We start from the raw sequence: 25,125 nt of genomic DNA, 5'->3' as shown, positions 1-25,125 counted from the left end.
AGAGATATAATTATATATCTGGCCTCCTGGAACTAGAAACGGATTAAAAGACCACCATTGATAAATAAATGTGCGTGTAGTAAGATTTATGGTCTAGATATGAAAGGTGAGGGAATATCCTTCAGTGTGCTCCAAAACAGGTTGTAGTATGATATGTTTATTATTTATATACTGAATGTTTCATGATATTTAGAAGATGTTGCTATTTTTGATAACGAAAACCACAAATATTAACAACTTAATTGCCAAGTAAAACTTCTTTACGCGCGCTTCACCGCAACCCGCAAAGGTTTATTGTGGTTCACACTCGAGTGCAGCAGTGTCTCCCTCAAGCCACTCTCCAGAGCAATTATCTGTTCGAAAACATGTTAGTTGCCTGCGGAGAACATTCAGACCGCATTCCATTCGCGAAACTTTCCAAAATAATGTCATCATTATTTCACCTGCCAGTAATTTCTTAATAGCTCCGCATGTTCGCAAAAACCGCGACGTGATCTGCGGCTGTTTCTCAAATAAAGAGACACTGATAAACTGCCTCCATCATCCGCAAAGATTCGCATCCTTTTCAATCAAAATTGCTGCGGCCTCTCCTGCCGTCCTGCTGCTTCGCGATCCAACTACCTTCTGTTCGCCGCTTACTTCCAGACTCTGGTCCACAGACGGCCATGAATCATGGTAATTTGTACTTTACGATTAAAGGTTTAGTGGGTCAGCAGATATATAGTTTGTATTCGCGAGTGTACCGGGTGGTAGTCTGAATTGAGACAGAATTACTTGAGTTATTTCCATTTTTTCCGAAATTATATAAGATGGCTGAAATAAGTTATGGAGTTCCACAAGGATCGGGTGTAGGTCTAATAATCTTCATATTTGTTAACGACCTATTGAAAATTGTCCTAGAGAGTAAACTAATATTTATAGGTATAGTCAATTCGAGTGGCATAAAAACTAAATAGTTGCCGAACGTTGGTAATTTCTTTGTATGGTATGAGCGGCGTAGTATAATTCACGAGGTCTAATCATTATTTTTATGTGAGAGGTTTTATATGGTAGTGAATTCATCAGATTGAAAATAAGAACTATACTGGATTCATAGGTTTTCTCGGAAACCGACATTGACAACTTATAGCTGTTTCGTTTTGAGGGGCATTTTCCAAAGATCTGGGGATTTTTAATGCCAAAAACGTACATTATACCTCAATGATATACCATTTTTGAGTGTGTATAGCTACTATTCTTCAGAATATTTGCTGGTTCTACAGAAGAGAAACAATCGTTGAAGATTATTTTTTAATAATGTCATGACAATATCTAATCATCTATCAAATCATATTGAAGAAAATACAAAACACTACAGGAAATGTGGAAATGTTGACTCCTTTTGAGTCATATGTTCAGGCCTGAATTTTATTGTCAATTATTCTTTAAAAACGTTTACCACATGTATTTTTTTGTTATTTGTATACGTGTTTGTCTATATAACTCACTGTTTAACTTGTTCATTTTGTTTCATTACCTGCTTTGTCAATCAGATTACTTATTTCTTTGGATATTAAATGTATTTATTATTATACAATTGTCTCCAGTACCTCGAAGGATTATTGGTTTTCTCCTCCTTCTTCGTTGTTTTGAATTTGAGATCGTTGACACTAAATATTAATTTAAACGGTTATATTCCTCATTGACATTCGTAAGAATATTTAAAGAATGCAGAAAGGAAATATAATTTCTACGATATAAGGACTGTCGTTAATCAATATTTTGTATGACATATTTTCCATTTTTACCATATGAAGTAAATTGCCTCTACATTAATTAGAAGTCTCTACATTTCATGATAATAATCAGCATACGCCAGCAGTGTATTCTCTGGCAGATAACAATAGTATGAGCTGTTTATACACAGCGATATCCACCTATGAAAACAAAAATACTGCAACTCAGCGCATTTGGCAAAAAACAAATGCATCGTCATATCAATTACGATTTAGACACCGTTTAGAGACGTCACGTAGACGAATAACAATCCATTAGGAATCTCAGAAAGAGAAAAATTCATGATAATAAAGGTGGAGATTTCTTTTCCTTAATGGTGCCCCTGATAATTCATGGGCAATATTTTCATAGACACCCGTTATCTCGGAAACTCTCAACGCCTTCTTATGAATTTAAAACGATTGTTGAATTATTAATGCTCTAGATTAAATTGATTTGCGACTTGTGAATAGGAAGTGGGAGCAAAGTATTTTCTTAGTTGTTATGTTTCAAATAGTGGGTTCTTATAAAAATGTGACTTCCATTACAAAGAATTTATATTTGGAATTTTGTTTGTTTTTCAGTGAATAGAGTTGTTCATTCGTTTTTTCTGTATTACTTTTAGTGCAGTGGTCTAAAACACATTTCATATATTGAGAAAATATTCTGTCAGTTTTATTTTCTAAAATAGATTGATAGAAAAATTTATTGAGAGACAAATCCTGAATTGAAGTGATTTGTTGTGATGATAAATGTTTCACAAATATTTCTGAAAACAAACGGAAAATATATTTTTGGAGATCAACGGAAGCCCTGAATAATCCACTAAACAATTTATCTCAACTATCCCGGCCATCTATCAGAATCTGTCATGAAAATACTAATAGAAATGAATTATGCTTTCGAATTATCTGACGCTGGGTTGATTTATAACTCTGCGACAAGGGTTTTGTTCAAAAATTCGTGTTTTGAATATGTTCAGATAAAGCCAATGTATCTGAACGTTTCAAATATGTTAAATGATACAGGGGTTCTTTCTTTTTGTTTTTACTATTTCGAATTAGAGGCAATTGGGATGCAAATGCAAAAAAATGTGCGGAAATAAGTAATATATCCAGGAGGGTTTTCGGTACATTGAAAAATTTGAATTTTTGCCAAGCTTCAGATGAACTGAATGAGTTTTCAAAATCAAAATATATAGAAAAAGGTTTGATTGCCAGAAAACAGCCATTTTTCGCAGTAACTTCGATGACTTCGATATCAAGGACAGGATTGAAAAATATATTGTAATGGTGATATATCAGGAAAAATGGGTAGGTTAAAATATATAAACTGCTAAAAGTGTGAAATAAAATGATATTAAAAAAAAGGATTTTTACAAACATGCTTTTATCTTGCTCGGAATAGAGGAATAATACTAGCTAAACTTATTCTATCCTCCCACTTACTGAATATCGTTTTTATTTATTATAATTTTGTGTTGTATGGATTTGTATTCAATTTATAGCTTTGTTGAAAGCTAATTCGTTTTAGTGTATTAGCATAATACGCTTCGGTGAAAGCTTGTTGATAGATATATTTTTTCATTATATTGAACTTTGTAACTGCCTTAAGGTGTTAATCCATCCGTCAGCGAAACACTTGTGAATTTTGTGATCGTAGCTGATCTCAATTAAATCACAGTTCCTAACAGCACTTCATCGTTTTCTTCTTCATACGTGTGCATTCTTTCCTCTCCGTGTACCTAGTTCTAGGTAAAATACGTACTTGTTTCAGTATAAGTTAGCTAGAATGACGTTACACTCGACAAAGAAACCTTCTTTCGCAATGCATTACCATATTTGTAAGTGGTATAGAAAGTACCTGCGCTTTCTTCACAAATATCGATATTCCAAATGCAGTTAGCCAGATTTGATACGGTTAGTTTATATTGGGCCGATACGTAATGTTGAAGTGGGTTGCATCTAACTTACTGTTAGTAAACAACCTGTATTACCGACTTTGGCAGCAGGCCAGAGATTTATTCTCAGAAAGAAAGATCTAATTGTGGCGAGGGAACGTCTAAATAACTTCATTATAATGTTAATTATTTTAACGGCTGTGCTTATCTCGGATTTGATCGGGCAAAAATACTGCATTGTTTCAAGAACTCTACAATTCCAGCGACAATTATTTAGCTAATGAGTTACCTCTCAATAGATTCGTTGAATCTCGTTGATTTCGATGGTTTTTGATACCGTTGTCGCCGTTTTATTTATAATCAGTGCTACAATAGAAAGCATTCATTATTCTGAAGATTTGGATCAACATAAATTTGAGTTTTTTTTTTGTGAAAAATGACGGTTTTGAAACTTGGAGAGCAATTCGCTGGACCAAAACTCTACCAGTCGTGAATAGATGCCTATTGAAAACTTATGTTCATGATGATGTGGGTGGGTGTCATAAAAAAATGAGAAGAAAAACCTATTACTATGCCTATGACTACAACTTCATAGGTTTTACGGAGACTTGCAAAGAAATAGACCAATCTAACGAGTTTCAAATAGTCAACAAGGCAATACAAATCATAAATAAGCTGTCTGTCTGTCTGAACGCGATAAACTCAAAAACTAAGGCACTTATTGCCAATTATTTTTCTTTTATCGTGCTTGAATTCATCATTCGCGAAGTGAGTAATTTGAAAAAGCAGACGACGTGAATTACTCTCGAGAATGATCGAGTGACGTAACATTAATCTTTTTTCTTTCAATAAATCTCGTCGCACACACACATCACATCCTCTGGTATGGAGGCTACGTAAATATATACATAAAGTGAAATATTTAACGAGCAGATGTTTGTATAAACTATGTAATTGCAACAAAATCGGTACTAGGTAAAGCGGACGCGTGTGTATGAAACGAAAAGCAGATGTTCAAAAATAGTTTTTGCACCAATCACTGTCTGCATGGCGTTACTGGCGTGAAATAATATCACACTTTGAAGTTTCAAGGTCACTGAGTCTCAGTGGAAATGTTGTGTGTTGATAGAATCATATCTGGGTTGGAGGTACAAGGATTTTGAAACCTAAACGGAGAAGAAAATCAACAGGAAAGTGGCAGCAGTAACTATTTGATTTGGATATAAATGTTTGCCATCTAATTGTTATTAGCTAGTTGTCTTTAAAGATATTGCTGCAAATCGGTTTCCAAAAAAATATAAGTTACTAAGCTATGGACATCAGACTTTCCCGATTTTCAAGCCGGGTGTTCTTTGAAACGAGTTTTACCAGCTCTTTTCATCTGACTCACATACTTTTGTATAGGATCTTCCCACAGTGCTTCCGAACTTCGACAATTCATAACAGCCATCTCGTTGAAGCTACATCTGCCAAATTATTGGTCATTGATTCAGTCTGTTTTTTCAAATCACCATAGGCGGACATAGGATCCAACAAAACGTGCAAATAATAAAATTGTTTTATCGGGTGTTCTGTTTGGCAACGTATTCGCAATGTGGTGGATAAATTTGATCCACTGGTTCAGTAAACGATGGACCAACACCCTTACGTCGACGAAACGCAAGATCTGCTATGAACATCGCCGCTGTCTGTGAGAGTGTGCAGAAGAATCCGAGGCCTCGGCCATTCTCAGACCACGATTTGGCATATTTTGCGTCATGACTTGGGCCTGCATCCGTACAAAATTCAACTGGCCTATGAATTGAAAGTAAACGACCATAGATAACGACGTGTTTTCTCTCAATGAGCTCTGGAACAGATGGCAACTGACCGTAATTTTCATCAAAAATCATTTTCAGCTATGAATGGGTGCGTGAACAAACAACATTGTCGAATTTGGGAAGATACTGATCCACATGAGATCCAAGAGCGTCCAATGCATCCCTGAAAGTCACTGTTTGGTGTGGATTTTGGGTTGGGGCGTCATGGGTCCATATTTCTTCAAGAACGACGTTGGCCAGACATAACTATCGCATATGAAAGACCATATAGTAGTTTATTTCATAAATCTCACTCTTCAGTATTGTTATTGTTTCGTCATCATTATTCGTATTGAAAAGAACAGAGGGTTCTACTTTTATGTAATTTTTTAAAATTCTATCAAATTCTTTAGTGTAACAATGTTCACATTGAATATAAAATTTTAAATTATGAATGTGGCTTCTTTTGAAGCGATAATAATGTAGAATCAAAAAGAATCAAAAACTTGTTGAAAAAATATTGAAATAATCTGTTGCTTGACGAATAACAATTACTCATTCAGGCAGAGCATGTTTCACAAGGCAGCACTGCTAGGAAAGGGGGGTCGAGCAATACCTCAAAGGAAAAAGCTTTCGATTCGTTATCAGATACATATATGTACGACCAAATTTCAGTGTTCTACTTGAAACAAATCTGAACAGTTCATCATGTTCGGCCAACATATTTTCCATCACCATACTCATAGCTCCTAGCGTCTCAAGCGTCATGCTGAACTTTTACATAGTCCTCAACTTCTGTATTCCATATGAATCAGAATTGTCTCTATAGCACGACACTAACTCCGGCTCACTTTTATGTGATAATCTCCTCAATTGAAATAAATCTAATGGGAGGTTAGCCATGAAATTAAGCAGTATTAGGCGATGCACAACCGCGAGTGATTGATGTAATAGCACATAAATCAAGTTTCACCGGAGAATGACTATGAATATTTTATTCAAATGGATTTCTTTGCTTCTACCCACCCTGTCTCTCGGACGAGTCTTGTGCTTCTTTCGGCCCAAAAACCAATCAGCAAAACAGCTTCGAGTGTTATTAATTTTCTTGTCGGATGTTGGACTGAGATAGGAGTCGATGACGGGTCGAAGTTTGTGTAAAACTTGGCTTAAAGTAACTGGTGAATGACCCGACTGAAATCACATATAAACTACTAATCTGATTTGATTTTCTATTCAGTAGATATAATTTTTTCAAAAAGTTCAAGAAAACAATCAAGTTCTAAAAAAGGACCAAATTGTAGGAGACTAAAAACAGAAAAAATCATAGAATACATCAAGACCTGGAGTCTGGATGAAAATAGAACAGTGATCCTACAGTATAACACGAATATAAATCGACCAGTGGAAAATCAAGTTCAATAATACATTCTTGATATGTGATGTGGCTGAGCTAGACTAAACCATATTGTTGATCATAATAATGTAATGCGACAAATTATAATGTTCTTGTTTACTCGAGTGTTTGATGGATTGTAAAGGATACCAAGATGTTTTTGTTTCGTTCCTTTGATAACAACAGAAAACTTGACACATTTTCCTCTGTATAGCTGATATATTAGAATCGAAGCTCAAATTACTAAGCAAAGTCCTAACACTCAATATCGATAATTTCATCCAGAAATTCAACAAAATCGATGAAATGAAAATCAAACCATCAAAAAACTATTACATTTCACCTTCATGAATTCCTAACAAACCATTACTTCAACCAAAGTAGCTCAAGATGTAAAGGCAGTGTCTAGAAAGATAATTTCAGAGTTGAGGTTAGGTTCACTCAAAAAATAAATCCTTCTTGAGATTTGTCAACCCAAACATCAGTTCGATCAAGTGCATTCTGGGAAACCACTGCCGTGACCCTCAATTACCAAAATACATCCGAAATTCTTGTTAGATTCAATCAACGTCGGTAAAAGAAATATACAAAATAGTTTAGAAGAGTTCAACATTTCACCACTTCAGTATATCCAGCGAACATGTGCACATTTCTGGAGAGTAATTTATAATGTCTTCTGTAAACGTCTTTCTGTTTATATTTGAACAATTCATCAACGAAATTTTAATTAAAAAGCTAATTTAGATCGATGTGTCAAGAATGTATTTTTGTTACGGGATATGCTTGCAATACTGAATCATTATTATCATTTTATTAAACAAATTAATTTTTATCTTTGTTTGTTAATGTGCACAAAGTTAGAATTACAATATTTTAATATGTACAGTGACGTCTAGTAATAGAATCAGTCATGAGATCAAATTATTGTAGCAAAAAATAATATTAATGGTTTAAATATCTGAATATGAAGTGTATATGCATGCATATAATGAATATGAGAAACACTAAATTTAGTCACATAGTTATGATATTCGTCACGAAGGTTATTTATAAGTAAAGAAATAGCGAAATATGTTTTAATGAATGCATTTTGGAAAAAAATGAAGGTTTTTTTTCTAGCTGCTCAACGGTGTAATCAGATTTGACCTTAACCCTCATCTCATTTGCCATATTTAGGTCATCTTCACTATTTCAAACGGAAACCCATATTTTTCACCACAGATTTGAAAATAGTGGAGAATTTTACGTTCGAATATGATCTTGACCACCTCCACTTTTATGACCTTAACCCTGGGCCATTATGGAAAAAATCAGAACCATTAGTAATGGTCAATATCAAATCTGATCACATCATTGAATAGACAGGGAAAACTTCTTCATTTTTTCCTGAAAATTCTTTTTTGGAAATGCATTCCTCAAGAGTTATTCCGCTATTTCCATACTTTTGGGACACCCGGTTGATTGTGTATATTGATTAGAGTTTCATGATACTGACACTTCACTGTTCATTCAAAATAAAAGATGTCTGAATTCATTGGTTTCACCAAGTTGAAAAATACATTAAAAATAATATTATAAATACCTTACTACTATCTAATTTTCCAAATAATCTTCACATCCTCAAGATAATTTGGAATACATTCATTTTCAACGACTTTGTTATAGAAGTCAAGAATTTCAATATGTGATTTATAATGAATTTATCTCATTGAACAAACATCGAAAAATAATGTATTATAATAATGTAATATAGCAATAATTTTATTCGTATGTCGATTATGTGTCAAAAACTGCAAATTGAAAATTAAAGTACATTCATCTATTGTACATATTGTATATAACATTCAAATACAATTTTATGGTGAAAGAAACATCAAAGTTCTCAGAAGAAAAGCAATCATTCCAATTTGTACGTACAAAAACAATGAAAATTCAATTGCAGATTTTTCCAGAACCGACTACATCTAATCAATATCAACAGAATAATACAATTAGTGAATATAAAACTAATTATAATAATAGTATTTATTGATAGTTCTTTTCGCGATACCCATATCTACTTGGCAATGTAAACACATTTAATAGATGTAAATGATAGGTCTGCTGCTGAATAAAATTTATAATCGTTAATCAATTCATATTACGAAGTACGTAATGTTTTATAACGATGAAAACCGATCATTGCCTTGATCAATTCTGATTGATAGAAATGGGTATTATACTCGTATTTCCATATTTCTCGAAGCGATGAAATACTTGATGGATTTTTTATAGTTATTATGGATCGTTTATACTCTCGGTTATTCATTTCCCAAGTCATTCCTCAGTTGAGTGTAAACATTTGTATGTTAAAACCGTTTCGAAGTCATTTGATGCATTAGCTACGTTGTCAAGTTTTTACTAAAATCTCATTTTCTCACTTTAATAGAAGAAATTTTTGGAAGAAGAAAAATTAAATAAAAGAAGTGGCAAGTCTAGATTATCGATTAAAATGTTTATAGAGTTTACAGACTTTTTCCCAATCAATTATAATATTTCCTTGCAGATAAAAAAAGGACGTAAACAAAAAACTTTTCAATTTAGGTGAATTTTTGTTAATATATTTGTTCGCCAAAAAAATTGTTAGGTCTTACATTTTAGCGCACGATTTCCAGCAGAGGCTAATAAAAGAAATAACTTTGTTTTCACATCAAACATTTATTTTGCAAAAATAATTTTCAAAGCCCATAGAAGATGTTGTCTCAAGGGCTTGACAAAATCAATGCAAACGGTGCAATGATCAAAAACTGAAGTTTATTTTACATATTACGATTCAGTGGAAATTTCTGAACGTCCTTGACGATTCAAAATATCTGTATCTCCAAGAAGCGAATCTAGGACAGTGCATCACGATTCCCGTGATTTTTATGAAATGACCCTGCCAATGTTCCCTGAAAGACGACACAGGAAATCGCCTAAAACTCCACGTATCTAGGGCACGGGTATTTCTACAATGAATATTATTATTAGTTATGCAGCCATTTCTTTCTCTCACCGCATCAAAAACAGCAATCACTATAAAGTCCAACCGAAACGACATAACCTCCTACGCATTGTATTTGCACAATGATTTTTCGGCACGGCCATTGAGCAGAAACATTAAAATTCGGCTTATTCTGGATCGTGACATCAGTGCTTTCAGAATGAATGGAATACCAAATATACACTTATCTCTGTTTTTGTTTATTATTCTCATGCCATTCAATTATTTCACACGCATTCCGTGGGTGACGCATGTTTGAACTGTTGAGGTCAGGGCAATCGAGAAATATACAAACAATTTCCCAAATTTGCTGATATGCATAATAATTTTTGTGGTGTCCTTGAAGTTGTTCAGTTAGGTTGGCCGCAAAATAACGGATAGATAGGAGGTTCGGTTTCTTCCGAGATTATTATTTCATGAATCAATCTAAAACAAGCACTTTTCCCAAATACCAGAACTGCAACACTCTTCTCGACGCGCGTTCCTCCAACCAGACTGGAGGTAAAATGAACGTTTGTTTCATCTCCTGAAGATGCCAACTTGGTTAGTGAAACGTGCGTCGAGATAAATGTTGTAGTTCAAGTGTTTGGGAAAAGTAATTGTTTTGGATTTATTCTACGCCAGATGCTGCAATAACAGCTTTTACATTCAATGAATGAATTGGAAAAATTAAAATGTCATCTCTTGCCTTCTTTCTTCCTTTCTCATTTGTTCAACGCTGGATTTAACTCATATTTATCTTCACCCTATTATACACGCATTATTCAAACAATATTCGGATTGAATTGAATTTATCCAATGAGTGTAAATCGTTTGGTTTATCTTCACCAATTGAAACATAAACAAAAAGTCAGCCATTGAAAGAACTTTTGATTTTCAATAAATTCATTTATTATTACTATTATATTGAATGATCAACAAAGTTTCTAGTGGAGACGTAGAAAGTCGAAAAGCTTTTTCCAAAAAAATATCTGTGATTTTTTTTTTTCAATTGAAAAGTCAGTTTTAATTTGTTCAAATGTAGATCAGCAACAAAAACTGACCTGTTTCCGAATTTTCACTTAATTCTGCCTATTTAACTCGAATCTACACCTCACTTTATGAGCATATTACATTTATTGAAAATATTGCTTTACTTTTTTATATTATCAGTATTTATATTTCAAATTTATTTAATAAAGTATATTCTAAGGATATATTCATTGACTCCTTGGATAGAAAAACATGAAATGAAGACGAACTTTGGAAGATACACTTTTTCATGTGACTTTTTCATAGAAGCTCAAGATCGCATAAATAAGATTATCTTTTCTTATATTTTCCCACTGGTTTCAACGTTTGTGGGGCATTACAATTTGGGGTTGGGCATTCTTGACATCATTTGTCACACTTTCTCATAGGATAGCTTTTTGTAATATGAGAAGGTGTTTGGTTAGCAAAAGCCGTGACATTATATTCGTCACGTAAGGAAGCAGAGAACAAATAAAGGGACCCGGATGTGTAAACAAATAATTACAAGGTTGTAAAAAAGTATCTCCTATCGTGACACCTATAAATAATGTTTTCGATGAATATTCAAAACTGTTATAACAGCTTTTTATGAAAAGTTTTATAATTAGGGTTTTTGATGTATCACATGAAACATTCCATTTATGGTTGATGAAAATATCAAGTTAACAAACAGATGAACTTGACCGTATCATTCACAATGTCTGAAGTATGGGACTGAAAAGGATCCGCTATTCAAAGTGGAGATTGAGCATTTTCAAAGATGTCAAGCTTGACTCGCTTTCGAACCGAAAAGAAAGAAGAATATACTTTCCATTTAGTAAAACGTCCATCAGAAAAACAGTTGAATCATCATTGCATTAACCATTCGAAGTTACATAGTGCCAAAAATAATGCGAATGTCAAAGTATTCGTATTACATAACAATTATTATTAACTTGACACAGTGCAGTCGAGGTCAAAATCATAACACATGCATCCACGCTCAATTAGGTCTAGTTCTATATTTGCTGCTTCGTAACAATTCCTATGTTTTGAAGTGTATGTTGACGGGGAAAATTCTTCATTGAATGAGGTTTTGTTAATTTTGAGATTGGCTTGTTTATGTTATAAGGTTAATGTTTTTTAGAGACCTTGGTGAATTAAACCAGATTGTCTTGTTCTTGACATTCCTAAATATTAGAAATGAATTCGAAATGTATTATTCAGAGCATTTTCATAACTTATCAAATATCATTTCAAACAATATAATTCCATTTCTCTTTTCTATTAGGATAAAAGAAATGATCAATGGAAGCTATGTGTGAAAAATTGTGTCTTCTACCACCACGCCAATCTTTCATTTGAAAAGACAGTTGGCCACTTTTGGAAAAATCATTTCCAACCCTGAAAGCTTGAAGTCTCCAAGCTTTGTTATTCTGAAATTTTCATTACTGACGCGCGCATGATGTTTATAAAAAAAGTAATGAAATAATAATAAAAATCTTCAAGCTAGTAGATATTTCAAGATTCAATATAAACGCGACTGATTTCGGAAACAACTAAATTCCAAGATGAACATTGAGAAAAAATCAGTGAAATCAAATTTGAATTCACTATAATATTGAAGTGGCAAAATCAAGTTACTTGAAAACTCCATACTAGATCATATTTGCGTGGAGCTTTTATAAAGTTATTCAAGACAGATTTTATTTTTATAAAGGTACTAAAAGTGGTAGGTACTTTTGAATATTCAACAATATTCCAAGTTATATGTATCTCTGGAATTTTTCATGATTTTGGGGATATTTGAAATTTTTTGGAAAGAATATTCTGTCTGGTTTCATAGAATATCTGAAAATATGACGGTGGTAATAACTGAAATAAAAATTACTCTTGTTCGTAAAATGAATTAGAATTTCTATACAAAATTCAAATACCTCATCCAGCAAATATAATTTTTTCAATGACATTATTTTCAAGTACATGTGCCTGAAACCTTGATATTTAAAAAAATATCAACTGATAAAGTAGAATTTATAACTGACTGATTTAAAATTTTACACCGACAATTGATTTCAGTGAAAATAACTTCTACAAATGAAATTCACTCAGGAAATATAATTCATAAAAGGCAGCTGGAGATCAAAAATTAAAAAACGGATCAAAATTAACTACTGAAAATAAAAATATGAAATGAAATTGCAGTTTGTTCTGCAATGTATTCAATCAAAATTTGTTTCACCATCATCAGTAATGTGAAAAATATATTATTTTTACCACTGAAATCAAAAAACAACATTTTCAGCAGCATGGACAATGAAAAGTTGATTTCGAACTATGTAAAAAAATAAGATGATTAAAAAAATTACTATTCCCAAAAAAAAAAACCAATCATCTCTACCTACAAGAGCGTATGAATGATTAATAAAGTTGAATTGAAAAACCCAATTCACAATTTCAATTTTCTGTCACATTTTGTCGAAGAAATTTCTCGTGATATATATTTTTTGAATCCACATAATTTTCTATTTCATGTATTTTTCTGTAAGCACAATCTGCGAACAAAACAACACAACGTTTTGGTCGAAAAGTTCCAACATCAGATCCACTTATCAATTGACGTGGATAACGGCAAATTTTTCAACGAATTCGCAAAAACTTCAATAGTATCTCATACTCACTTGATCTTCTATCCAAAAGGAACCAAACTCAAGCGAAGAAAAAGTAAATAAGCCGTCCGCGAATCTTTCGCAACCACTTGTCACGCAGCACGTGCTGTTCGCGTCGTGTAACAAAAAAGCCAATAAGCCTCTACTCCACCACGAAATACAAACTGAACTGGACGGATTCGCGCTATCTTCACGCCATACGTTTTAAATAATCCCACCTAACCAATAATGTTCGCCGGAAACTCGTGCGGACGTCCGAGACTACATTCGATGATGATGGAGGTAAGGATGACGGTAAGTCGGTCGGTTACCCGCAAATTTTCAGTTTTATCGCGTTTTGTACGACCATTTTCGGTTAAAAACATTTTTTGATTTGCCCGAAATAGTCAGAAAAAACATTAATGATACGAAAAATTGTTATCTCCTCCCAGTTTTGGTAATAGCCAGGAAAGTAGTTATATCTGACAGACATTCAGCAATGCTCGCCTCATAAATTGAAGGAGTACAGAGAGAAGAGATCAATATATCTAATACTCGTACAGTTGTGAATCGATATAATCGTCAATCGGACCTTAGCTGACCTTAGACTTTCTCTGATAGTTTTTGTTGGCCTAAATATTAGTTTTACGTCGTGTGTCTCTAAGATTCTCCAAATCCGGTCTTCAACATTTTCAACATAGAAAAGTAAAGCTTTTCCCTTGGCCAGCCTGGCTGGGGTCTGGCGTTTTCTCTTCTGGGTCGTATGAACCACTCGAATTCTCCTTCGCTGTACTAATTCCTTTTGAAGGCATTTTTCAGGAGACTGCGTTCCTCTGGAAGACTCCCAGGTTCCTCTTGAGGAAGGTTCTCTTCAGTTCCACACCTTTGTTATTGAAAGAGTTTGAAAAATATTCAAAGGCATTGTTCAACCAAAAGTTTCGAGTGTTGTGTTGGTGACATTCTTTGATAACAATGCCGAGAAAAATTTGAAAGTTCAATATGTATATCAAATTATACCTCTGAGAGCAGGTGTGTTACAGTTTTTATTTCTCAAACGATAGAAAGATACGAGTGTCTACAATACCTGTGAAAAAGTACATGATATGTATTAATATTACTATTGAGGCAACTCTCAATGAAAACCTGGAAATGTATAGAAAAGTACCAAAAGGAAATAACATAAAAATTAATAGAGAGAAGATATAAAGTTAAAGAAGGAAACTGACGGCCACAGAAATAAGTCAAAAAAGGAAACCGATGGCCACAAAAATAAGATTCATAACTATTATAGAAGATGATACTTAAGTAGATGAAATTCATAATACGACATAAAGACGGTTCAGCTGGTTTGGAAAGGAATTAAACACGAGAGGATAATTAGATAACACAACTGTCATACCTGATAGAACTTTTTGCATTCTATTTTTTCTATCTTTTCTGTGATGTATTGATTCTATCTCAAGAAATGCACATCATGTTACGGAATATTTAGTAGAACAGCTGCAGAAAAAATACAATACATGAGATCGAAGATGACGAGAGATAAAATTTTAAAAAAAGTATGCCGTCATCACCCTTTTATCTCCATGTGCATGTGCAGGTCATGAAGTTGGCGTCATATATGACGTCGACGAACGTAATCGAACCACTGACATGTTATCTGCACATTTTTTCGTTCTTCTCGCATTTCGACCTTTCCTCTTGAATCACTGTAAAATAGAGGAAACCGCACACGGTTAAGAATGAGTTTATTGTTACGATAAGAGCCAGTTCTATTCGGAAATATTAGCCATTCACATAATTAGCATCATGATTGATATTTACTGATAAGTATTCTAATGAGTTGACATATGATCGGATGTATGTTTGTACAGGCCTGTTTGATTGTCGAAAACTAGGTAAACATAGCTGAAGGATGGGAAATATTTGACCACGATGAAGATGTTGAAGTGTTTGTTATACAAGTGCGTCATTTTTCTCCGATTTGTACTAGACAAACTTAAATCAAACAAAGCAACATATTACAAGAAATTATTGAGTTGATTGAATATTTGAGATACTCATAGATTCCTTCAATCCTCACATTTTTCATGTAATTGCTCTTTGAACCGGCGAATCTGAATCACTTAACCTCAATTATATGTCTTCAGCTGAACACCCAGGTTATTTCTTTCTGTCTGTTTCTTTAATATTCAACTATTAGCCTGTCACATATATTCCAATCAGAGGAAGTCGTATATCAAATGCCTTGAAGTGAAATATTTTCATCTTGATATCGACAATTGCTCACCATCTGGCTGTATATGCTTTCATTTAAGGATTTCCCCATGACAATTCGCAAATCCAACGGTCCAAATGGATAGGCTCGAATGAAATTAGTGATGAAATTTGATAGTCTGGTTCGGATTGGCCCTCGACAGTTTGAGAATGTATGCCTATGTAATAAAAACGAATCTGACTGGTCAACCGTGTTAGGAATCACACGTTAAAAGGTAAAACCTCGTTAGTCCTTAGCTCGCACAACTTTCTCAACTTCTGAGAGTCGTCGTTTGTATGGGGGCGACAGCTGATTAATATTCAGGAAACTTACTGAAACATGTGACTTTCTGATAGTCAACTGTCGCCTTCTTACGAACGACAACGAATAATAATGCACACTCAAAAAGCGGCCTAAGTTTTTATAAACACGACAGTCTAAATTTATCGGAAAAAATAAAATTGCTTTTTGGAGGCGGGATTATTTACAAAAAAATAAGAGATTTGTTCCATCAATGTACGAAATTGTACCATTGTAGGTAGAAAAATATAGCAGAAAATTGCACTCGTACGCCACTGCCCCAGTATCTAGGCAGCACCCGAAAGTTACCTGAGAAGAAAACAATGCCTTCAATTTTATCTTGCAAGTAGACCACGTCAGCTCCAATAAAAGTCGTGTAAATGCGTACTCAGAATCGTATATTGAGTCATGTACCTTACCTACCTTAAGTATATTTGCATTTAATGATGTTTGTTAAACTGCATGTTCACTTTAGGATGACGACAGAACGTATGACTTCTGTAGGAGCTGAGCATGATTCAACTGGACAAATTAAATCAACGCAAACATGGAAATTGAATCATTTGGGAACGTAAGAAAACAAAATTCCATTTTCACAAATGATAATGATGCAAATGATGAAGAATATTCTGTACTGGCAATTAGGTTATACGCGTTTTCTTTAGAAAACAATAATGATTTCCAGTTCTGGAAGTATCTTGTTCTGCACTAATAAGGAAGTGTTTCCTTCCACTAATAAACATTCCGATCATTTGTCTGTTTTGAGACGATGACAACGCGTTTTATGTAAACACCAATTATCGAATAATTGTCAATATGCATTTCTGTAATATACGTCCTGAATAAAAAAAATATTTGATGAGTATTTCTCTAAATGTTTGTCATGAATCGGAAAAAGCTGAGCTGGCAGTAAACATGCAAAATTCAAAATACTTAATAGAAAATTGATCTCACAAACTCCCCAAAAATTATGGAACGCTGAATACGGGGGCATATGATAAATAATGATTATCGATCCTGTAGCAAATACTCGAAAGAAACATAAAAATGTTGGTTAAGATGCATATTGATTGGTGAAAAAAAATTATAAATAATATTTGAGCATATCAACAAATGATGTCTATAATTTACCACCAATGGACTTTTTTCTTTTACGCATGTGATAGTTGAAATTATAGTTGAGTTTTCGACTATTAGTAAATGTCTCTTCTGCCACAGTGTATTTTTTTTCTATTGTAAATTGATCATGATCACTGTAATAAATCAGGAAAAACTGCTCATCAGATATGACCTCATTTTTGAACATGATGCGTTTCCCTGATTCTTATCGGAAATATCGATGTTGCGCGAAATGCTATAATGATTCAACTTCTTCATTTAGTAAACATACCTCCCACATCGTTCAGTGAGATCATATGCAAAATCTGCACACCATTCATCTTATGACGATCTCAAATAGCAGGTGTATTATGCAAATTATCCATCATTATACATTGATCAGTTTATAATACAACTCAGTAATGAAAAGTTGAAATTGTAGCGATTATTTGTATTGCTGTGAAATATCACTTTCAAGTTGAACTATTTGGGACTTCATTACAGAAAAAACTCCAAAAGATTCATGGTATCCACGGGAAGTCGGTCTTAAAGGATAGTAGTTACGCTCTCTAGAAGTTTAATACTAACAGTCCCCGAAAATACCACTTACATTTTTATTGATAATTATCTCTAAGGGAATGCAAAGTTGTGAAATGTTTCTTCAATACTGTTCCGTTCATGTACCAGAACATCCATCGTATCGTTAGGATCAACTGATGGTATCGGTCCCTAATGTTGTTTTGGCAAAAAAAAACTGTTTGAGCAGGAGTTCGTGGAATTTTAATAAATTATCTGTTTTTAAAAAGTCTTGTCAAGTGGTACCTGTAAATGTACAATTCTTTCTCATTAAGAAGAGTGACACATATTCCTCTTGTTTCAGATGACTGCATCAACATTCCCCGTAGTTCTGAAAATAGGCCACGCTCACGGAGGTTTAGGAAAAGTAAAAGTAGACAACATAAACGATTTTCAAGATATGGCCAGCGTAGTAGCCGTAGCTAACACCTATTGCACCGTGGAACCGTACATTGATTCCAAGTACGACATTCACGTCCAGAAAATCGGTCACAATTATAAGGTGTTCATGAGGAAATCCATCTCAGGTGAGTGAATATCTATCATGAATCATTCATATAAATGAATCTAATCATACCGAACTCTTTCTTCATTTTTAAATATACCAGTATGATAGCGTTTATATGGAAGAAAAACATGATACTGAACGATCATTGGATGGCATACTTGCAATTCTGAAGAGTCAACTAAAATATTGAAATTATTCATTTTCTTGTAGAACAGTCAATGTGTCTAGTTGTTTTCAGTGTTTATCCTTCCACAATCTGAAAAATAAACAAGTAAAAATCAATAGAGATCTGCTGAAGTGTAATATAAGACAAACAAAAAATTTCACCCCTAAAAGATACTGCATAATAAATATAGTTTAAAAAACTAGGAAACACGCTTTTATAGCATATAAAACTAAAATGTAAACAATAAATATAGTTTAAAAAAACTAAAAAACTCGCTTTTAAAGAACATCGAACTGAAGAGTTAAAAATATTTTTTAAATAAGCTTAAAACAATAACGATATACCAAAAAATATAGCACTAAGCAGCGCCCAGGCTTTTTTCACAATAATACTAATACTTTTCGTTCGTTATTGTTTTAGGCTTATAATTTTTTTTTAAATTTTTAGTTCGATGTTCTTTGAAAGCGTGTTTTTTAGTTTTTTAAAATTATATTTATTTTTTACTTTTCAGTTCCATATGCTATAAAAGCGTGTTTCTTAGTTTTTTAAAGTATATTTATTTTTCACTTTTTAGTCCGATTTATTGTCAAAAATAAGAATTTTTTTTTATTCTAGTCACTAGTATTATAAATCTTTAACAGACGGCGCACGAATATAAAATTCCTCTCAAACAACATAATACAGTACGAGGTCTTAAATTATTTAGTAATAGTGAGATGCAGGTTGTATAGTATGTCTCCAACAGAGGGCGGACAGTTGTAAAATTTGTTTCGAAGTAAAGAGAAAATTTGCAGAAATAATTTCAAAAAACAATTCAGTTTTGATGTTTTGATTGTATGTCAAGCACCTTAATTCTAATTTTTCGATTTTTTAAAATAATTAAGTAACTGAATTTTTTAGGGAAATAATTTACGATAACGTTTTCATTGTTGAAATCCATATTCTGGTTTGCTTTCAACTAATCGAATTAGATTTTAAAATGTATTTTTCGTTTCGTTCAAAACTTTTTCTGTATCAAATCACGGGTTAATGAAAATATTTAAGTCTCATCTGTAGTACAAAATCTCGCTAACACTTATAATTCTTAAAATCCATTTTTTATTTTGTTTTCTTTTCTATCAAGGAGGTTACGTACAGCGTCATCTGCCCGCGAATAGATCAAGCAGGTTACGTACAGCGCCATCTGCTCCCAAATAGATCAAGCAGGTTACGCACAGCGCCATCTGACCGCGAATGGATCAACAAATATCACGGAAGTTACGTACACCGCCATCTGCCCGCGAATAGATCAAACAATAATAATGTCGATAATTCTGTCAATACAGATCCCTACCTTGGGATGCTTGGGAATTACAAGCAAACGAACACATACATACAGTGAAACTAATATAAAGCGTTTAAATAAAAAATAATTCACTGAAGAGTCCTGTTAGACAGAACTTGTTACCACAAATGGTTGAAGAAATAAAATTTCAGTTCTCAACTTTTAGAAAACAACTAACGTTTCCAAAACCAAACAACAAAAAATTCACTGATGAAAATTATCTCAAATGAAATCATATATATTTCCTTTGATAAACGTTTGTTCATTTTTCATATCGTATTTTAGCAAACTTAAGCTTCTCAGCGTTTCATACTATAACATATTTCTTTCCATTGTAATTTGTACAGGTTGTTGGAAGACGAATACAGGATCAGCAATGTTGGAACAGATCTCAATGCCTGATAGGTACAAGAACTGGGTAGATGAAGTTTCAGACTTGTTTGGAGGGTTGGATATCTGCGCCCTAGAAGTTGTCGTGGGAAAAGATGGACGGGAACATATTATAGAGGTAGGTAGTATTTTTCTCAATTTGGGAAATTGAAGCATATATAATAAAATGACATTGAAACAACTCTGGAATTTGTCGGAAATCATCTTATTGAAAAATTGACCAAACACAAAAGTCAATTTGGATATTTCCAAGTTCGTTTAAAATAATTCTGGAGAAAATTGTAATCCCTATAATGAATGCACCTGAAAATAGATGGTGTTTTCGTAGGAGGAAATATCATCGCCTTTACTTACTCGGGCTTGTCTTTCGGATAAACAAAATATAAAAATGTATCATACCACTGGCAAGAAAACGTGAATTTTTAAACAGCGATCAGTCTTAATTTCACTATGGTTTCAGAGCTTACTGATTTTCTAAAGCTTCAAGTGGGTCTCAAAAAAATTAAAATCAGCTTTTGACATATCGTATCATAGTTTATTTTTATTGACCAAACCCAACAAATCTAAACTGAGTTTGTCTCATGGATGTTTCATGGTTCTCACATGTAATATCAAATGATCGTCATCAAAACTTTGAGTTTTTTCTAGAAAAATATGAGAAAGATGGTACTTCCTACTTATTCTCTTGAATTCAGGTGAATGATAGCGCGCTGACTCTACTGGGTGACTCCCAAGAAGAAGACAGAAGACACATTGCCGATTTGGTCACCTCCAGAATGCAAGCCATCTGCAGACCAAGGACCCCTCCTCCAGGTGAGGAACCCGTGCCCCCTCCGGTGGGTCCAAGAGGTATCCTAGGCAGTTTGAGTAGTTTGACACATTCTGAAACTCCACCTCCTAGCTCGACTTCCGACGTACCTTCCTTGGGGAGCGTCGGTAGAAGAGACAGTCAAGGTAAGTAAGAATTCCTCTTTTGCGTGAATGCACAAAGGAAATCATTCGTAAAGTCCCACAATTATATTGAAACACCGTTGAGAGTTAGGATCTTTATTCATAGGGAAAACAGCTGGTTGAAAACAACAAATTTTCAACGAAGACAATCGTTATTCTTCAGGTAGAGGTAACCATCGATTTGATCAGTGGTCTTGGGTCTCATAATTATTATCTGATGAGAAATTTCAAATAACAGAAAAAAAATGTGTCAAACAAAACAGCTTTTATAAAAACTAGATGAAAATCAGATTGTTTCAATAATTTGTAAAAATTGGATTATCAATTCAACATTTATTCATGTAATATCATCAAAACTGCAATGATAATAACAATTCAATGGGGTTTTCAGAATAATACGCAAAAAATTATAGGTGTGAAATTAGTAAAATGACTCCGGTGGATATTTACGTCATTTTGACCCTCTTGGAAGCATTGATACGTTAAATAGTCGACCTTATGATCTTGTAATCATAATTATCTGTTGAGATTTTTTGACGCATCAGGAATCTGAAACTTCTGTTATCTAGTTGTTTGCAGCAATACTTGATCAGAGTTGTTTTATGTATAGTAAGTAAACAGAGAACTATACAAAAGTGGAGAATTTTTACCGATTGTCAAATTAGTTCAGGCCTTCGATAAGAGATGTCGTGTAGCATAATATCCGACTATCAAAATAATGTCAAATGATGAAAAAGTTGAGATTTATCATGGTTTTATCACTTCTATCAATTACTCAAAACAGTACTGCAGAAAGTTCACATTCGTCTTGAGCTCTCTTCGTGAATTACCAAACCTTTCGAGTAGTATCCTATAATTATGATCAAATTAGTAATATCTTTCGATGAAAGATGTCGCTAGGAGAAAGAGTTCGGTAATTTCACTCTCCATACATTCTACGGAGTGTACTTATAGTTCGGATAGAGTTCTTTGTCGATTTTTTCACAATCTAAAAAATATATAAACTGCAATGAATAAACTGCAATGAATATTTTTCACGAAGGAAAATGTACCTATTTATCAGTAACTTGACGTATTTGATAAGTTTGCCTTTAAAAAATGCTTAACGTTTCAGAGACTAAAGTTTGTCTCCGTCTTCAGAATTGGAAAAAATCAAATGGTACACTTATAGTTTTTTTTTGGTTTTTTTGGTTCCTTTCATTTTGAAAAGTTTTTTGATAAAACAATTTCTCAACAATATTTGCCACCTCCAATATTTCCGAAGCGACAGATTTTACTATTGGAGAGATACCATAAAAAAGTTCACTGGAATAAAATCTGGAGATCGAGCGGGCCATTCTATAAAACCACGCCTAGCTGTTCACTATCCCGAGGACTTGGAAACGTCTGGTGTTCTTCTTCTTCTTCGGTATCCATACAACCGTATGAACATCGTTCTAAAAAAGTTAGAGACTCCATTATTTCTAACTACCAACTCAAAAACCTCCTTCAATTTTTTTACAGTAACGTTAAATTATTGGTTTCATCACATGTGTATGTGTATTATTATCATTAATAATGACTTTTCAGCTTCCCAGTCAAGCACAATTAGCAGCGCACCCAGTACAGGACGTCTTCCAGAACCTCCACCCAGACCTTTCCAGAGACAGGGCAGCCAGTCCTTAGCGGAGGATACAGAAGATACCATGAAAAACCTCAGAAAAACATTTGCCGGTATTTTCGGAGACATGTAAACAATTCCATTGTGTTAAAAAGAAACACTTCATTTTCAATGGTTAGGAAAGAGAGGTACCATTTGAAACTCATCGCTGAAATCGACTCGTAAAGCTAGCCACTCACGTGTGTAAAGGCGTCCGTAGACGAGATGGGTTTGAAATGTTGCGGTTTTGAATTTTGCTAAGCAATATGTTGAAATATGATATGTTATTCACTGCCTTGGGCCTGGTACCGTCGGTATCTCTTGTTATGTTAGCGTAGTTGTTGATCTGGATGTACAACAGTCATGTGTTTTGATGTTCGTTAAAGTTAATAGGAGATTTTTTTATGAACGGGGTGGAAAGCTTATGTGAAACTAGCAATTAATCAAGAAGGCTTCACTCAAAAACAAAATATTCGGGATTGGTAAGACCAATGAAGTAATTTTATTTTGAGTAAAGCTCTCCGACGTCTTTTTCTCTCCCTAAAAGTAGGCTATCAAAACGTATGAAATGACAATATTCCTATGTCCTAATTTCGCACTTGTAAATGTCTTGTGTAGTGTAACCATTTTTCTAGAATTTTCAAAGATCTACCGTTTATTCATCGATGGATATATGGCAACGAATTTCCGTTTATATTATTAATCTAAAGAATTGTATTCACAGAATAGTGCTTTGACATTTCTCTTCATTTCTCAGTCAATTCATCACAACCTTGATATGTTTGTTTCCCGACATTCAATTCATGAAAGATTTATACTGTATTTTTACTCAAGGCCAAATATTGATTCCGTGAATATGATACTTTCGTTCTTGAAGGGCAAAAGTTTCACGAACTCTTCAGAAAGGTTCATTCGAGATGATGAGGTTAGATTGGAAAGTGAAGCCAGGAAAATTGATCGAAAAATATGTCGGATGAATGTGATTTTTTTTTTGCTGAATTCTATATATTCTGCATCTTATGCTGTTTTCGATCAATATTCTCTAGACCGAATACTATGAGTTGTGAATACTGTGGAATCTGTCAATATACGAATAGGCCTTAAATTACTAAATTAATGTAATGATAAAGCCATAGATTTTACATGATATCTAGTTATGTAAGTATTATGTAGCTTCATTGTTACCTCCAGAGTCTGTGGTTGGTAACGTAGGAAATTGTGGTAGTTGAGTTCTTTAATAATTTGCTTTTTACATTTGTTCTCCAATTCAGATATAGCAGAATATGATATTTTCGAAAACAAACTTATCAACAGTCGAACAATCTTTCCTCAATTCCATATCATAAATGTGGAATGGAAAAGAAATGCTTCAGAAACTAGAGAGAAAGGTTCAAATTCGTCCTTCAAATCCATCAATATGCTATTTTTCCTTAAATATTACTTTTTCAAATGAATACCGATGTACATATATGACATTTTCCACAAATAACTTGAAAACATATTTATAATAATTGCATACTCGATAAAACAAAGCAATAAACAACAATTGTTTACAGTCTGATCGGTAATAAGACATTTGTTATTTTGAAGACGATTCTTTTCAATAGGTTTCATAAAAAACTTCCACTGAAAATAATTAAAAGTTTCTCGAAGAATAAATACTATGTGAATCGTACCATATCATCATCTGGTAATAAATTGCTTAGTCTGTAATATTTGTTAATAATGTTGTCGAAAGTTTTATTGTAAATATTATGTGTCCTCCATTTTAGTAACCATCTGTTTATCAATACTCAATTTGATATTTGAAAATACTAATGATCTGAATGAAAAAATATTCAACGATTTAGATATTATGGGCAGGGTTATTGCTCTTCAAATTTTATTTGACTCGATTTTGTTGGAATAGAATGGGGGTAACAAATCCTGAGGTTGTGTAGTAGAACAGCTTGTGAAAAGTTACATTTGGGCATACTGTATAGTGTTATATTGATGGATATTTAAAGAAATAAATAATAAATCATTCGAAAACCTCAGTGTCTGATTTATATTGCTTCAAGTCGCTGAATTTTTAATAAGTATGGAAGAAATCAACTTGGAAGATTCGAAATATTATTATTTCGATTAACAGTTTATATTATATTGAAACTGATTTTTTTCCGATTATGGAAGTGGAGAGTACCGTAAAAAAATGTCGATAAATATCAGTGTTTCACTAAAATTTTAAATATAAATTTTAGAAAGTTCAATATAATATTTTTTTTCGACCTTTGATGAGTGAAACATATTGAATCGTTACAAATAGGGCAAGTACTACCCATACATATTTGTTTCTTAATTTTTGTCAGATTGTCCAAAGAATGTCATAAAGTAAATAATACCTGCGCATTCGCCAAAAAAGACAAAGTT

General features: G+C 33.4%; 2 protein-coding genes across 2 annotated transcripts in view; one reads left to right on the top strand and one right to left on the bottom strand.

Moving 5' to 3' along the window:
• Positions 1-13,732, bottom strand: part of LOC111517249 (Tissue inhibitor of metalloproteases) — a 33,127-nt gene extending 19,395 nt beyond the window's left edge. The window contains exon 1 of the mRNA XM_023173330.2: positions 13,541-13,732. The gene's annotated coding sequence lies outside the window, so the exon portion shown is untranslated. The remainder of the gene's footprint in view (positions 1-13,540) is intronic.
• Positions 1-24,746, top strand: part of Syn (Synapsin) — a 61,044-nt gene extending 36,298 nt beyond the window's left edge. The window contains exons 7-10 of the mRNA XM_074175779.1: positions 18,043-18,265; positions 20,084-20,244; positions 20,822-21,080; positions 22,647-24,746. Coding sequence (XP_074031880.1) covers positions 18,043-18,265; positions 20,084-20,244; positions 20,822-21,080; positions 22,647-22,810 — 807 coding nt within the window. The 3' untranslated portion in view covers positions 22,811-24,746. The remainder of the gene's footprint in view (positions 1-18,042; positions 18,266-20,083; positions 20,245-20,821; positions 21,081-22,646) is intronic.
• Positions 24,747-25,125: the final 379 nt, after the last annotated feature.

Source organism: Leptinotarsa decemlineata, unplaced genomic scaffold, assembly GCF_025532065.1.
Source record: "Leptinotarsa decemlineata unplaced genomic scaffold, Ldec_3_MD MMD2_tig00001064_RagTag_RagTag, whole genome shotgun sequence".
Taxonomy (NCBI): domain Eukaryota; kingdom Metazoa; phylum Arthropoda; class Insecta; order Coleoptera; family Chrysomelidae; genus Leptinotarsa; species Leptinotarsa decemlineata.
This window is presented reverse-complemented; position numbering and strand designations above follow the sequence as displayed.